At 45.6% G+C, this 17,013-nt stretch overlaps 1 protein-coding gene across 1 annotated transcript in view; it reads right to left on the reverse strand.

Moving 5' to 3' along the window:
• Positions 1 to 17,013, reverse strand: part of LOC147623678 (uncharacterized) — a 119,786-nt gene that overhangs the window by 65,061 nt on the left and 37,712 nt on the right. The window contains exon 2 of the mRNA XM_086820266.1: positions 15,266 to 15,389. Within this exon, the coding sequence (XP_086676392.1) occupies positions 15,266 to 15,389 (124 nt within the window). The remainder of the gene's footprint in view (positions 1 to 15,265; positions 15,390 to 17,013) is intronic.

Here is a 17,013-nt window from a genome sequence, read left to right on the forward strand (position 1 = left end):
GAATCGGTGGTATGATGATGAGTGCAGAGAGCTATATAGGAAGGACCGAAGCCTTGCTCTCGAGGCAATTATTTCAAAGACTTCGAATGCTAAGCGTATTCCGGGGACTAGACCAACCACCCACACAACATTCCCTTTCTAGCATACAGAGCATACTTATGTACAAATTGTACCTTTTCAAATAGTCAGACACCTCCGTGCCCAGAGAGCAACTCGGGACCATTACACAAAGACATGCGAGCCGACAGATGAGGACCTCACATGCCATAAGAGGCGTGCATATGAGGAGGCACAGTATTGGGATATATACCACCTACTCATGAGCAGAGATGCAGCCACTGCATGGCGCAGGATGAGAGAGCCTCGCCCTCGTACCCCGATTGAGGATCCACACACATGGCACACATATGCAAAGAGCCTCTACCATATCCCTCAGCAACCGCCCATACCACAGCCACATGAGTCCCGCCCTACCACCTCTACTTTCTTTACCGCCTCGATGGTAGAGAGAGCTATCCGCCGGTTACAGCATGTGAGATCGGTTGACCATACAAGTATACAGAGTGAGCATCTTATTTATGCAACTGACACACTGGGACCCTTTGTTGTTCACCTCACCTCTTTAATAGGGCACTAGTGGAGGGCCTACCAACTGAGTGGACTATGCACACCATCGTGCCTCTCCACAAAGCGGGAGACATGCTAGACCCCAGCAACTACAGGACTATCATGATTGGTCATACATTGGCCAAACTTTACTGCTCGAGGCAGAGTTGAGCTCATATGCAGAGGAGGAGGGACTGCGAGCACCAGGGCAAGCTGGATTCTGACGAGCTTTCTCCACTATTGACCATATATTCACTATGAGATGTCTAATTGACCAGGCTAGGGCGCGGGAGAAGACATTATACTGCTGCTTTGTGGATTTCCGCAAAGCATTTGACACGGTGCCACGAGAGAGACTCTTCTAGCGCCTACAGTCATTGGGGATCCCATCAGAGATGGTTTGGGGCATCTTTGCTTTATATGAGCAGGTCCTCGGGCGCATACGATGCCCCGAGGGGCTATCTGATGTTATTTTTAGCCCCATAGGTGTGAAGCAAGGATGCCCACTCTCTCCTACACTATTTGGGCTATACATCGATGAGGTGGCTGACTTCGTTGGTCACGGTGGTGGGGACGGGGTAGACATCTCAGGTACCACAGTCCTGCTGTATGCAAATGATATTATTCTGGTCTCTGAGTTGCGGATGGGACTACAACACCATCTCCATGCACTCGATGACTTCTGCACACAGAGGGGGCTTACAATGAACCTTGGGAAAACCAAGGCCATGATTTTCCACACCTCGGGGCCGGTTCGATGACAGGCCATCTTCACACTAGCAGGAGGACAGGTAGAGGTGGTAAACTCATATGTGTACTTGGGGATTACATTTACGACTCCGCCAGGAAGATTTACTATGGCACAGGCAGCCAAGGATAGACTCACACGAGGGTATGCTGCTCTGGCCATGCTAGAGAGACAATGTCACCAGGCACACTTCCAGGAGCCCCGCATGAAGGGGTGGTTGTTTGACACACTAGTCACCCCTGCTTTGATGTATGTTGCAGTAGTATGGGCACCTGGGCTTGCCACCTCCACATGGTCTCAGACAGAGAGGCCTCAGATTCTCATGCTCTCATGGATGATCTGCAATAAACCCTCCGTCCCATATGACATTGTCTAAGCGGAGTTTGCCGCACCTCCTATGCTAGTAGAAGCCCTCTTCCAGACCATCTGCTTCATACAGAGGATCAGAGATATGCCATCAGATCGACTCTCACATAGAGCTTTTGAGGCATCTAGGCAGCTCGCAGAGAGTGGAGATAGGAGATCATGGTACTCCCAGATGATACAATGGCTCACTCAGCATGGTCTCAACATAGATCACCTGCCACCTTTCCAGTATGATATACATGCACCACACATCCAGCTCTCTCACAGTGAGAGGAACAGAGTCCTTCGGCAGGATTTATGGCAGCGATACACTCAGGAGGCTTGGATTACACCCAGCCAGCCTCTACCGCCAAAGATGCTATACTACAGAGATCAGTTTATGCATATCTCAGCAGATGGATTCATTCAACAACCCGGATATATGGATGTGTACATGCCTCACAGTGCCCCAGTGGTGATTGGCCAGCTCAGAGTGTCATCACACCAACTTGAGATTGAGGCAGGTAGGGCAGCACAGATCCCCAGAGCAGGGAGGATATGCAGACTATGCCAGAAGGAGGTTGAGAGTAAGGAGCATTATGTATGCAGATGCAGAGCATATAGTGACATTAGAGAGAGATACACCACCATCTTCAATGGACATCCCTCACTCCGCCAAATCATGGAATCCGCAGACCAACGCAGATTTGGCCAGTTCTTGCTAGAGACACAGCGCCATAGAGAGGCACTACTACGGACTCATACCACAGGGAGAGGTGGGCGACAGCTCCAGCTCAGTGATTTCTTCCAGAGATCTATCCCAATGCCTACCCGGACACAAGAGGGGGTTACACTTCAGCGCGCTAAGGACCTCTGAGCTAGACGGAGACCAAGAGCACCAGGCTACCAGACTCCCAGACTACATCAGAGGGAGATCACAGAGATACGGGCTCCACATCAGCACCATATCTAGGAGCGACTAGATCACTTACACTCACACCCGAAGAATCAAGATCATGCTCCGAGGGATTTCTGCCTCGCCATCGCCTATGTATCACATATTACACCCCCATTATGGTACTGGTTGGAGCATTGCATTCTTGTATACCCTACACATATAGGTTGCATATTGAGCCTCTAGCAGTAGTGCTCCATCCATCACACCCCCCCCCACTAACTCAGTACTTTTATAGTTTATTTCATGTTCATTTTGTCCTTTTTTTTTGTGGACATCCAGAGGACATTGACAGTTGTACATTGATTTGTCTCATAGGTCGAGTTCAACCTCTAGTAGATGTTAATACAGCTTTCTTCTTTCTTTTCTTTCTCTCTCTCTCTCTCTACACAAGATCACCTTCACATGTACTGTCACATGTTTTCATTTCAATATATCCATGGTACCATTGTATTATTTTGGTCTCAAAGGCCCTTGGGGTCTTCCATAGACGTTAATATAACTCTCTCTCTCTCTCTCTCTCTCTCTCTCTCTCTCTCTCTCTATGTATTGGTACTTTTGTCTCATAGGCCACTTTGGCCTCTTATAGACGTTAATGTATCTTTCTTTCTCTCTCTCTCCAGAGACTGGCAAGAAGTGTGAGTTCTACAGAGACCACTTCTTGACTCTCCAAGGATGGATTCTTTGAGATCCCGGTATACATGAGGATACACATGTCACATGCTATGCATATCACGATTGGCCAGCTCAGTGTATCCTCCCACCGCCTCAGAGTAGAGACTGGCAGAGTTGAGGATATCCCACATGAGGAGAGGACATGCACAGTATGCACCACAGGAGCGATAGAGGATGAGGCCCATTATATGTTTAGTTGCCCGGCTTACTACGAGATACGAGGGAGATTCCACTGCCTCTTCCAAGAGGGATTCGGACAACTCACACGGGTGATAAGAGTTTGAGGATCAAAGATGCTTGGGCATGTACTTGATGGAGCTCAAACGACACAAGAATGTAGTGTTGAGGCAACATGCTGAGAGACAGCCCCGGCTCCGAGAGGACACCTCATAGAACGCCACACAGATTTCTTTGTGGTACACACATCCACATCGGAATCCACTGCCCACAACAGTTCCTCTACTACGACATCAGAGCCCACCACCCGTACCCACGCTCCAGCTCCACACCCCAGAGAAGTTCTTAACGAGAGAGCTCGATCCATTCTGTGAGCCGGACATCCCCAACCCAGAGCATCAGGTCTGTCCACCACACAGAGAGATTCATGAGGTTCTCCGCCGACATGACACGCTCCCATCACAGAGGCCTGAGATTCACTCCACCATTAAAACTGTTCTATGGTCGAGGCGGGTATCGTCATTAGTTGATCACAACATATCTCACTCTACACAGGATCATCTATTGATCACATGTACTATCAGATGTTTTTATTGTACTTTTTCTTTCAGTTTTCCATGACTCAATATATCCATGGTACCATTGTATTACTTTTGGTCTCATAGGCCCTTACGATCTTCCGTAGACGTTAATATAACTAGGCCCTTGGAGTCTTCCATAGACGTTAATATAACTTTCTTTCTTTATCTCTTCCATATCCATGTCTTTGCTTCCATACACCATGGCTTGATCTCTCCACCTCTCCTTCCACTCTCAGTCACTCCCTCCTAGACTTGGCCATGTTTCCAACATTCTACTGGCCTAGAATGAGATGGGACATGTTCACTTATATGCAACAGTGTCCAATTTGTCAAAAGGTGAAAGTGTCATGTGAAGAAAGCCGGTTTGTGCAGCGGATGCTGATTCCCGACGGCCCTTTCCAAGATATATCTATGGATTTTGTGACAAATTTGCCTCCTAGTCCACATAAGCGTAGCACACATTGTTTGACGAGTACTGATGGTTTTAGCAAGTTTGTTATGCTTATTCCTTCTTGGGCTAATGTTACTGCCAAAGATGTTGCAAAACTGTTTATCCAGGGGGTACCCAATTAGAGGCATACCTAGGACCAGTGCATCAAATCACGATGCCAAGTTCACCATTCATTTTTGGAGGGCATTAGTTTGACAATTTTAGTAGTAAGCTGAATTTTTCCAATGCATTCTACCCACAAATGAACGACCAAACAAAGATTTACAATCAATTGGTGTTCAACCAGCTGAAGTGTTATATCCATGATCAACAAGGTAAGTAAAAACCATATTTGCCTTTGGTTCAAGCAATTCTTAATGACTTGTTTTCTACAGCTATTGGTTGGGCTCCATTTGATGAGGCGGCGTTTGGAAGATTGCTCCAATCATTATTGACGAGGACATGTCGCTAACCAATTGACAGAGTCTTGCCAAGAGATTTTAGATTCTATTAAGGACAGGTTGGCCAAAGCACAAGAGGCCTATACACGACATACCAACAAGGACAGAAAGGATGTAAAATCCTCGGAAGGGGATTGAGTATTTCTCAAGATTATCAAACAAAGATTCAAACAAGTAGACAAGCCATGCCCAAAGTTGTTTAGGAGTTTCGGACCTTTTCCCATTCTGAAGAAGATCAATGAGGTGTCCATGAAGTTGACATTACCTTCCAATTGGACCAGGCATGATTGTGTTTCATGTCACTTGGATGAAGCACTATGCCGGACCTCCTCCCACACATGTCCAAGATGAACCAAAACTCCATACTCAAGATGAACCAAAACTCCATACTCTTGAGACGAAGCCGAAGTGATGGTTCCAAAATAGATCCTTTTGGACCATTTCAAGCATGGCTCCAACCAAAAAGAGTATCAGTTCCCCATGAAGTTTTGAGACCGAGGGATGCATGAAGAAATTTAGCTTGACAAGAACTTCTTTCAAGATTATCTGACATTTTTGACGCACTATTTGGAGGCAATGCAGCTTCTCTCAAGTTAAGTAGCACATGATGTCACATGCATCTTGCGCTTGGATGCCATGTGGACATATCTGTAAAATACGTGCAAGACTTATGTGGTAACGGACCCTTTGTGAGCCCTTGTCCATGACAAGTCAATTAGGGATCCATTGTAGAAGGTCATGGTCAAGTGTGCATGTCCCGCACATGAAGTCATTGCATGCCCGCACATCTGTGTAACCCTCTGGAATGATGTAGAGGTGGACCAAGCTTTGCTCAAGCTGCCAACCCATGGTCCACCAAAGGGCCATCCCAAGAGCCTCCAAGAGTCCATGGGTATTGTAAAGTCCTTCCCCGAATCTCTCTAAACACAGTTGAAAACCAAGGTTAGTCGTAAACCAAATCATGCAGTAACAGGCCAGCTCACGTCCCATCGGCGACTGGCACCCACCGATCTCCCTCGAGCCAAGGCTGGGGCTTCCTGCATAATCTCATAGGCCTGTGTCTAACTCCAATATCCCATACCACCAAAGCCTACGCGTAGGCGCCAACCTACGTACTCGCCATGTGCATGGCATGAGCATGTCTACTCTCTTGGTCCAAGCCAGATAGTTAGTGCTGCAACCAAAGCTCTCACTTATGTAGTGATAACTACGACATAAATAGCTATAAAAGGCCCTTAAGCTTGTTTTATCAATCCAAGAACCCTAGAAAAGTATCGACCTGTTAATCCCTAATCCCGGGGTCCCCTAACCCCGTTCGATTAGTTTCCTAATCCGTAGATTAGTATCCAGGTACATAACAATCTTCCCCTCTTCAAACATTTACTCTTAAATGAAATTAGGAAAGCACTTACTCAAACTAACTACGGACTCCCAAGTCGAGTCCTCCTCTACCCTATCTTTCCGCTTAATCTTATATTCATGGATCAACTTACTCCTAAGTTGCCTTTCCTTGAAATCTATTATCCTCTTGGGTTCATGTAGAACATATGTCACGACCCTGTGTTTTTCTCTGGACAATATGCAGGTGTTGTCACGACCCTGTGTTTTTCTCTGGACAGTATGCAGGTGTGCACGGGGACATGGTGGACAGTGTGAATGGCATCAGATTGGAGTTAAAAAGGAAGCCCATGTGTGGACAACCCCAAGTGTGAAGGGGGCCAATATACTTTAATTTAAAAAAAGGTTTTATAACCTTTGGTGGGCAAAAATTAAAGTTTTAAAGGTTTTAAAACCTTGGGAGGGCCCTAAGCAATTTATGGAGGCTACTCCACTTTTGGAGGCCCACGACTCTCTTCTTTCCTCTCTCTCTTGCTTTTGGGGAGGAGGCGTGCATGTTGGCTGCGTGGAGGAGAAGAGAACCACACCTGCGTGGAGAGTACCCCTATAGAACTGCTGGTCGTACAGAACAGGCGGCTGGGTACTGTACGGAACAGGCGGCTGCATGTTTACTGGCGGCTGGAAGTACAGGTGGAGCTGGCGACCAGAGTATGGGTGCTGCAGGTTCAGACGCCTTCTGTGCAGGATTGGCTGGCGGCTGGTACAGGCAGTAACTGCAGGCCTGTACGAACAGCAGGTACAGTCAAGTACAGAGGCTGTACGACAGCTGATTCAAGTGGCAGCTGCACACTATTTGGTACGGAGGGCTGCAGGTTGAGTTCCGTGCGGGTAGCGCATCGTACAGGCGACAGTGCATCTCTTAGGCGGCCAGGTGTGTGCTTTTTGGAGGACGCCGTGTTTTTACAAAAAGGAGGGGCTGGTTTTTCATGAACAGAGACATCATGTCGATGGCGTTCAACTGATGGAACTTTCAGCTTCTCTTTGCTTTGGTTCGGGATGTTTTGGGACTGTTTATGGGCTGTCTTTGTTTGGCTGCAAATTCAGCTATGTGCTTGGGTTTTTGGCTGCAAGTACAGGTCAATAGAAAGTGTTTCTTGGCATGGGAGTGAAGCAAGCTCGCATGGCTGCGTGCTCATGGAGCATATTGTTTTCTTCCTACTAGAAAGGAACAGAGGGACCTACAGTTATGGGCATCTCTATGTTTCCAGATGTTTCATGAGGGAACAGGTAACTAGATGTATGCCGTTGTTGGCACTATTGTTGAATGGTGCCATGAATGGTTCTGTATGGAAACAGGACAGAAGTTTCAAAGGGAAACAGGCCCAAGGGTTTCATGTGGAAACAGGTCGTAGGTTTCTTGAGGAAACATGTTTTTGGGTTTCTCTAGGAGATCGGTCACATGCAGGCAGAAGGTACAGGAATGGACACATGTATGGTATAGCCTTGCTACTGATTGGACAGGGGTCACGGAATCCATGACAGAGATGAATAGTACCCTTGGAAGGTAGAGAGGGTTGGTACAGGTGTGTCGACTGTATGGTATGCTATGCTGTGATACGAGTTCTCTTTTGAGAGACAGTTTGGGAGTCTGTGTTGTGATGCAGAAGCACTGGATGTGTCAGGGTGTGATGCTGTTCATAGTGTGAGAGGCTATGGATGGTTGTGGCAGCCCTGATCATGGGAGAAAGCTTCTGTATGCAGACTCAATGTGAGAGAGTCTTTCGATGTGAACAATGGCTGGACTTGTTTGTGGATGCCGAGTGGACAAGAAGCCATGATGCAGATTCTTTGCAGGCTTCAAGGGTTCTACTGTGACGGCTGAGTTTCCAGCCTTATTGTAATCAAAGCTCTTATAATCAATTAAAGAAATACCGCAAGGGGCGCCACTGCGTTTTGGGGCCAATCGGTGTCCGTGTACTGTTTGCAAGAGCACTCTAGCTCCCCCTGTTTGTTTTCTTTTTCTAGGTCCTCAATGGCGTTGAAGTGTTTTATGTGCGAGTGTTTGTTTCACCGCCCGTCAGGCCAGTTTCAGGTGTGCACGGGGACATGGTGGATAGTGTGAATGGCATCAGTTTGGAGTTTCAGGTGTGCACGGGAACATGGTGGATAGTGTGAATGGCATCAGTTTGGAGTTTTAAAAAAAAGGAAACCCACGTGTGGACAACCCCAAGTGTGAAGGGGACAAAGAGAATTTAATTTAAAAGGTTTTCTAACATTTGGTGGCCCAAAAGCTAATTTGGGAGGCTACCCTACTTTTGGAGGATGCGCATCTTTCTATCTCATGCTTTTTGGGAGGCGCCTGCTGGATCTAAAGGATATGTTTTTTCGAGAGGAGACTAGCGGGCTCGTTGGGGCTGCAGCATAGGGAAGTGAGCACAGGTTTGAAGCGCGCTCTCTCTCTATCTCTCTCTTGGAGGGTGCAGACTACAGGCAGCGCATAGCTCAGCAGGGAGCACAGGCGGGCAGACCGCAGGCAGCGTACAGTGTCTAAAGACCAAGGCCAGTTCACAACATAGGACAAGTCCTCAACCTCTCCAGCCCTAAGGCGTTCAACCTTATTTACTTGACATCGACAACACTTTACCACATAATAGTCCTGAACATACACTTCATCTTAGGCTAGTAAAACGTTATTTTTACGAAATCATAGCTTCATTGTACCCCTGGATGACCCGTTGTATGACATTCATAAAGGATCCTCTTCCTAATCTCAGCGTTATCTGCTACACAAACCTTCTCATTCCAAAACAACAATCCATTAACTGACCACCTACCACACTCACGAATGGCATGACTCTTAAGTCTCGGTCTAAATCTATGGAGCTTCCTGCCTGGACCTGCTGCCAGTACCGACTAACATGATTATCAGTCTCACATAGCTCTCTCAAGAAGTCATAAAGGTCAGCCCTAAGCTTGATGACAGTTCACCTCTCCGATTCTACTCAAGGCATCCGCCACTCTATTCAGGCCACCCTGTTGATACTTCATCTCCATATCAAAACCTTGCATCACCTCAGCCCACTGTGCATTCCTCCCTCTCAACTCATGTCTATCACATATGTACTTAATCAACTCATGGTTGGTCAGCAGCACAACAAACTTGGTTCCATAAAGATAATGTCACCAAGTTTTCAGAGCGTGTATAACCGCATACAACTCTCTCTCCCGAGTGTGCCATCTGACCTAGGTATCGTCAAGCTTCTTGCTTTCAAATGCCATGATTGGCCATCTTGGAACAACACAGCGCCTAGAAGGAAATCACTAGCATCCATCTCAACCAACAATGGTCTGCTAAGGATCTGGCAAGGCCAATACAGATGCTTCCTTCTCGCCCGTAGTCTGACTGACTTTGGGTTTCTTCGATTGTTTCTTTGCCACAGTCTCATCAAAAATCTTTGCATATCGAATAGCATCATCCAATGTTTTGCTGCGATTATTTTTTATCTGAGCTGATATCCATCAACCAATCCATCCACAAAGCATACCAAAATAGTGATGGGGTCCACGTGAGTTGCCCAAGCTTGCAACTCTCGAAATTTCTCCAAATGTGTCAAAAGGTATATTCTTCATTTCCAACTTTTTAAACTCAGAGACAATGTCATACTCATCCTTGGCCTATAGGAACTCTTCTCAAAAAAACCCATGTCGTGGGCTTTACTCGTAACTCTTTCCACCAGATAAGGGGCTTTCTTGTCAAGAATCCCTATACCATCTGTATCTTTTTATCCTCAAGAAAAGGATGGAGCTCAAAGTGCGTACCCCATCTATGAAGCCACGAGTCAACTACCTATTGGGTCTTATGCCCCCCGTATGGGGCTCTGGAGTAAAAGAGGGTGCAACTAAAGCTGGCCCAACCCCCCCTATGTCACCAGACCCACCAAAGTTGCTTGCGTAACAACCACGGTGTTAGTCAGATCCACAATCCGCTGCTCTAGCAAGGTCATCCATGCCTTGGAGTCCACCTTAGTGACTAGATCATCAACCGTCACATCATCATCATCCTGATGACCGTCATCAGATTGAATATTCTCGTCCATCCCACGATCATTCTGTACTTCATCAGCCATGATAAACCCAAGATAATTTGTTGTTGCTCAAGGAAAACTTGTGTGTTGAGATTAAGTGTCGCCCAAAATCCCACTTGTCCACGATCACAAGTACAAATCCCACACTTGGAAGCTGGCCATGTACTTTCAGCCCTCTAAACCAAGGAGATTATTTGTTGAATGTAGAGAACTTCTAAGCAAACCTCCCCTTTTATACTAAAAAGTGAAGAGGTTCACTTGCTTTTGGAGTTTTTTGTCAAAAAACAAAAGTGCTTTTCGGTTTTAATAAAAAAACTATAATGTGCTTTTATTGACTAAAGCTTTCCCCTTTTGTAGCAAAAACGTCATCACCTAAGTTTAATGAAAAAAACGAACTGGCTTTTCCCCCCAAAAAAAAATGATGCTGCTTTTTTTTCTAAACCTGTCGACCTGTGTTCCATGTGCGTCAGCTTTTTTTCTGCAAATATCTCTGCGCATCTTCCTGCTGACCTCCCCTTGCTCACTATGCCTATTGGCCACCACTCCCATGCCCAGCTGCCTTTACGTAGGCGCCTGCAGACAGACTGCCCAGGCTGCGCTGCTCTCTAGATTGGGCTGCCCAGGCTAAGCCACCTGTTGCGCCTAGCTGGCCGCTTGGCTACACTGGCCTAGCTATACTAGCCTAGCTGCGCACAACAGCCGCCGAGGGAGTAGCCAGTATTGGCTGCCATAAGGCTTGTCTCTTGGCCACTTTGCCTACCAAACCCCAGCCGCCTACAGCCCTTGGGGTACTCACTACAATCATACACATATACATCAAATCAGCGAACTCCCCTTGCATCCCCTCGGACACATGCCTACACGTGCAACCTTGACACCAACAAAACCTTGTACAACTTCTATAGAGCATCGATTTGATAGAAAGAGAAACAATGAGACGAAGAGGAATACCTGGGAAATCCAACATCAACGACGCCAAGGCCCTAGACACGCATACATCTTCAGCCTCTGCATTAGGGTTGCTCTAATACCAACTGTAAAGTCCTTCCCTGAATCTCTCTAAGCACAGCTGAGAACCAAGGTTAGTCATAAACCAAATCATGAAGTAACAGGCTAGCTCACCTCCCAACCGCAACCAGCATCCACCGATCTCCCCCGAGCCAAGGCTAGGGCTTAGTGCACAATCCCATAGGGTCGGGACTAACTCCGGCGTCCCATACCACCAAAGCCTCCCCGTAGGCCTTTGACCCGCCAACCTCCATACTCGCTATGTGGGGTGGCATGGGCATGTATGCTCTCCTAGTCCAACCCAAACCTGCGTCCACATAGCTATGTCTCATAATAACCCAAGCTCTCATCTCTCTTGGAGCTTCAGCGTTTTTGTCATTCCTCTACATCTTTCCACTGCCCTCTGACAGTTACCTGCCTTCATGTCCCATGCTATGAGGATAGCCATTGGCCAGCTTAGGGTATCATTCCATAGACTGAGGATAAAGACTGGTAGAGCTACGCGGATGCCCAGACAGGACAAGACATGTAGACTCTATCAGACGGGGCTTCAGTCAGAGGAGCACTATGTTTGCCAGTGCCAAGCCTACTATGAGATCAGAGGGAGACTTCACTATCTGTTCAGAGAGGGCTCTCGACCCTTATCACGGATCATGGAGTACCCAAATCAAAGGTGAATGGAGATAGCTGTAAAAGGTGTGAGCAAGAGGAGGAAGCTTCCATTACTTCACTGCTTTACCCTATAACAAGGAGGAAAACTGGATACATCTGTTGGTGGGTACAATGGAAACTTATCCAGGGAGGTAGAAAGAAGGGTGCTAAGAGTAAGGTAGGAGGTGGATCACCTAGATCGTGCAGTAGATTGTGAGGTGGGTCGTTAGGTGGGATTGTGAGGTGGCTCGTTAGGTGGGATTGTGAGGTGGGTCTCCTAGATCGTGAGATGGACTTGCCAGAGACGCCCTCGTCCCGTCGGCCGGACCCCAACCACCCCCAGTTCATCAGCCATGGATTCAGAAGATCCTGGCCCACCATCGAGCAAGCTCATCGTCACAATAGACTAACGACATCTCTAGCCTTCTTGTATCACCCATGATGGACATCTTGGATGGGCCCTTGCTTGACATGCAGGGGTGATTATGACTGTTTTTATTCAGCTCTCCCATATCTCATCACTTATTGTACCCTATACCTAGCATAGTAGGATCTAGATTTTTCATCTTGTACAATCTCAAAGTCTGAGATCTTAGCTTTCAGTTTTCAATTCTAGTTTACTGTTGCTATTTCTTATTTCATCCATGATGAGATTTCATGGACACTATGTGCACATCATTTTGGTCTCATAGACCCTTTGGGTCTTTTGAAGGCGTTAATATAACTTTCTTTCTTTCTCTTCTCTCTCTCTCTCTCTCTCTCTCTCTCTCTCTCTCTCTCTCTCTCTCGGAGTCTTACAGTTATGTTCTTATAACTGTAGGACAATCAGTTTATTGTACTTTTTAGTCTCATTTAGTTGTTCTCTTTGATGAGACACCAACTTCAGATGTATTCTCGGTTTTGGTCTCATAGGCCACTATGGCCTCTTAGAGACGTTAATATATCATTTCATTTCATCTCTCTCTCTCTCTCTCTCTCTCTCTCTCTCTCTCTCTCTCTCAGCACCATGTCACAATGGCCCATGAGGGATGTATTAGGGTGATATGAGACCTCTCTGCTCATGTACCTAGATCAGATTTTATAGTTCTAGATTTTTGTTATCTTTCTTTATTACTATTTTGTACCCAAGATGATGTACCTCATGGATATGATGTAAGCTTTTGGTCTCAGAGGTCATTTTGGCCTTTTGAAGACGCCAGAGAGAGATGATAGAGATCAGAGCTCAGTTTCACAGAGAGGGTGCGGAGCGACTGGCTCGCTTCAGAGCACACCCAGGCATGTTCTTCAGGGAGCTGTGGACACCCCCTTCATTGATGTATACCATTTTATACCCCCAGTATGGTACAGGATGGAGCTAGCTAGGTTGCATATCATGATTGTATACTCCATGCATATAGCTTTGCATTCTCCTAGTAGTAGAGCTCACTCATTGTACTTATTGCACACCCAGATTTAGCTTTTTAGTTCAGTACTTTTTCATTTTGTTGGGATGACAGAGGATACCCCATACAGGTACTCCGATTTGTCTCATAGGCCGAGTTCGGTCTTTTGGAAGACGTTAATAAAATCTTTCTTTCTTTCTTTCTTTCTCACACACACACACTTTTTTTTTTTGGGTAAATCCATGAACAGTATATTATCAATGAAATTTACATGAGAGTCTCCAAAACGGAGAGCCTCAACGGGAAATCAGAAGCAAAGAGAAACTATTTCCAGGCATGACTGATGAAGATCTCCTTGGTGGAAAGCATCATAAACAGATTGCCGTAAGGAGCTTCTAAAATACTGATAAGATTGCAAGAACGGTTTCCCAAAATATCTCATGTTGTGATCCTGCCATATGGTCCAGAAAGCCCAATATCTGACCCAGTACAACAGTAAAGAGTAATGGACCGTGGTTGTAGGGAGTCTGCCAAAAAGCCAAAAGTGTTTCCCAAAAAAAGAGTTAGGGAAACGAAGGCGAAGTAACATGGAAATTTTGCGGATGAAGGCCTTAGTGCTGGAGCACGTCCAAAACAAATGAGGCACCGTTTCAGAAGGGGCCATGCATCGAAGACAAGAAGCAGATGCAATCCTTCGTTTAGCAAGAGTGACCCCCACAGATAAGGAACCTGTAAGACAACGCCATAGGAAAAGCTTTTGCTTGAGAGGCAATTTACTCCTCCATAAATTGCGAAGATTCTTTCGCCACCAAGCAAGTGATTTTGTCATATGCCAAAGAGAATTAGCATGTGAATGAATCCATGGTGATGGCTGGAGGAAAGAGTATGTCGTCCTAACCGTTAGGTCAGAAAGAATAACAGGACGAGAATTTGAGCCCACCGGGTGTAATTGCCAATCCTGTAATCTGTCCCTGTTAGATAAAGGAGGGATGGGAAGAAAAGGCTGCAGCAAGTCAGCAATTTTCCCCCAAAGAAAAGGCTGCAGCAAGTCAGCAATTTTCCTATCCTTTCTCTCACACACACACACGCACACACACGCACATTGTATTACTAATGGCTTCATAGACCCTTGGGGTCTTTTGTAGACATTAATATTGCATTCTTTCTTTCTCGCTCTATTTCTGTCTGTTGGTCTCATAGACCCATTGGGTCTTTGGAAGTTTAATTTAACTTTCTTTCTTTATTTCTAGTATAAGCACATGGCTTAATATTTCCATGGCAGTATTATATCACCTTTTGGTCTCATAGACCCTTTGGGACTTTTGAGACATTAATATTACTTTCTTTCTCTCTCTCATCAAGACAACAACTGGGTCATTCAAGCTGAAAAAAGGCTGCAGCTTTCTTTCTTTCTTTCTTTCTTTCTTTCTCTCTCTCATCAAGACAACAACTGGGTCATTCAAGCTGAGAAAAGGCTGCAACAATGGGAGAATGAAAAGGAGAAGAGTCTGGGCAGTGTGTGCAGGGTGGCAGGGGCTACCCTGCATGGTCTCAGGTCAGCATGCGGCAAGGAAGGGGGAGGGAGAGGCAAACAGGTGCATGTACTTCGGTTCAATCTCATGTACACCTCCTCTATCTAGGATGCCAAGATCTTTTCTCCAATTATCCACGTTTGTTTAGCTATCATTGAATATAAAATCATGTAACTATGAAGAATTAAGCAAGTTGCTTTGGGACAATACTTCTAAGCAAGCATGTAAAACTTTGCAATTAAAGAGAATTAATCTTTTTTTAAAAATTGATTTCAGGTTAAGGCAGCATACTTAGCAACAAATTGTACCACAAGTTCATGCCTCTCATCTTTGCTTTTGCGTTGCTTAGCGGATGGTGTTGTTTCAGCACTGTATGCTCTTGGAGATTGACGTGCACATATATTACTCACATCAACTGCACAGCCCAAAAATCCATAGAAAAAGCATGATATCACGATAAATAAAAACAAAGTTTTGGAAGCATCACTTGCCTGAATTGGAAATGAGAAAAATGTAACATCCAATCAAGATCAAAAGACAAAGCAACAGCTGATTTCCTCTCTGCAAACTCCACGAGGGAATGCAATCGCATTTACACAGGTCCCAAGGGAGCGCAAGGTCACCGCCGGGGTGGGGGGGTGAGGGGGGGTTTGGTTCCTGGAAAAAAAGGAAGGATTGGGGGGAAGGGGGAGGACAACTTACATCCTATTCAGCCAGCAAGTGTACATGTGCGCTTGAAAGCAAGCGTGCATGCATGCATCCATACATATACAAACGTACATACGAAACTACGTACATACATGTATGTGTACATACATACATACGAAACTACGTACATACATGTATGTGTACATCCATACATACATACATACATACATACGAAACTACGTACTTACATGTATGTGTACATACATACATGTATGTATGTATGTATGTATGTATGTATGTATACCTATGTATGAATGTATGTATGTGTGTATATCTATATATGTACATAAGCATGTTTGCTTACATATATGCGTATGTACGTACATACATGTGTGTTTGTGTGTGTACATATATACATACATACACATAGTTGTCAGGTACGAAAAGTTCGATTCGGTACACTACGTTCAAATATGGTCTCGGAACGCACCACTAAATTTTAAAAATAAAAATACGGTGGAGGTACGGTCCATTAAAAATACGGTGGAGGGGACTCAAGGGAGAGGATAGACTTGAACACATGTGAGGGGAGGGTTGAGCAATGAGAACTTGTGAGGATGGGGTTGGGGGAGGGCCTATTATATAGATAATAGGGAGAGCCTAGAGGATCAAGGCTCAATAGTCAAGCCTCAAGCAAAGGCAAGTTGGCAACCACAGGGCCAACTTGCCAAGCCTCAAGGCAAGCAAGCAAGAGCCCCAAAAAACGCCCATCAAACGGCTCTCCAAACAGCCAGAAAACGGCGAAAAAGACGGGCTGAAAAAAAAACGGTCATCTCAGGTTCGAATCGCACCGCACCGTACAGTATCGAACCGAACGGATCGAATCGAACTCCTTCGGCGGTGCGCGAACTGGGTGCAACTATGTACATACATATATATATGTGTGTGTTTGTATGTACATGCATACATACATATATATATATTGTTACATACCTAATACTAATCCTTGGAATTAGGGGCTAATCTGGTAGGGCCAGAAGACCATGAGATAAAGAAAAGCAAGGGATACGGGCGGCTAAAGTTCATTATTAATAAATCCATGTGAAACTAGCTATTTATGATTGGATGGTTATTTATAGCAGCACTTATCACTATATACGTGAGGTGGGGGTTATTATCATGAGAGACTAACAACTGGTATGTGCCTAGATCATAAAAGTTTTTTTTTCCGAGAAAAGATCCTTTCATTAGTTATGTAAAAAACGCCCGTAGGGCTACAAAAGATCTCTCCTGCTCCTAAGAGAGAGAAGAGCAGTGAATACATCATGGCAGCCCGGGACACTCTCCCTAGGTGCTGCAAAATACAAGCATCAGTCTAAAGAACTGAGCGG

The sequence above is a fragment of the Cibotium barometz genome, chromosome 26 (genome assembly GCF_041138505.1).
Source record: "Cibotium barometz isolate CiBa-2024 chromosome 26, ASM4113850v1, whole genome shotgun sequence".
Classification (NCBI taxonomy): domain Eukaryota; kingdom Viridiplantae; phylum Streptophyta; class Polypodiopsida; order Cyatheales; family Cibotiaceae; genus Cibotium; species Cibotium barometz.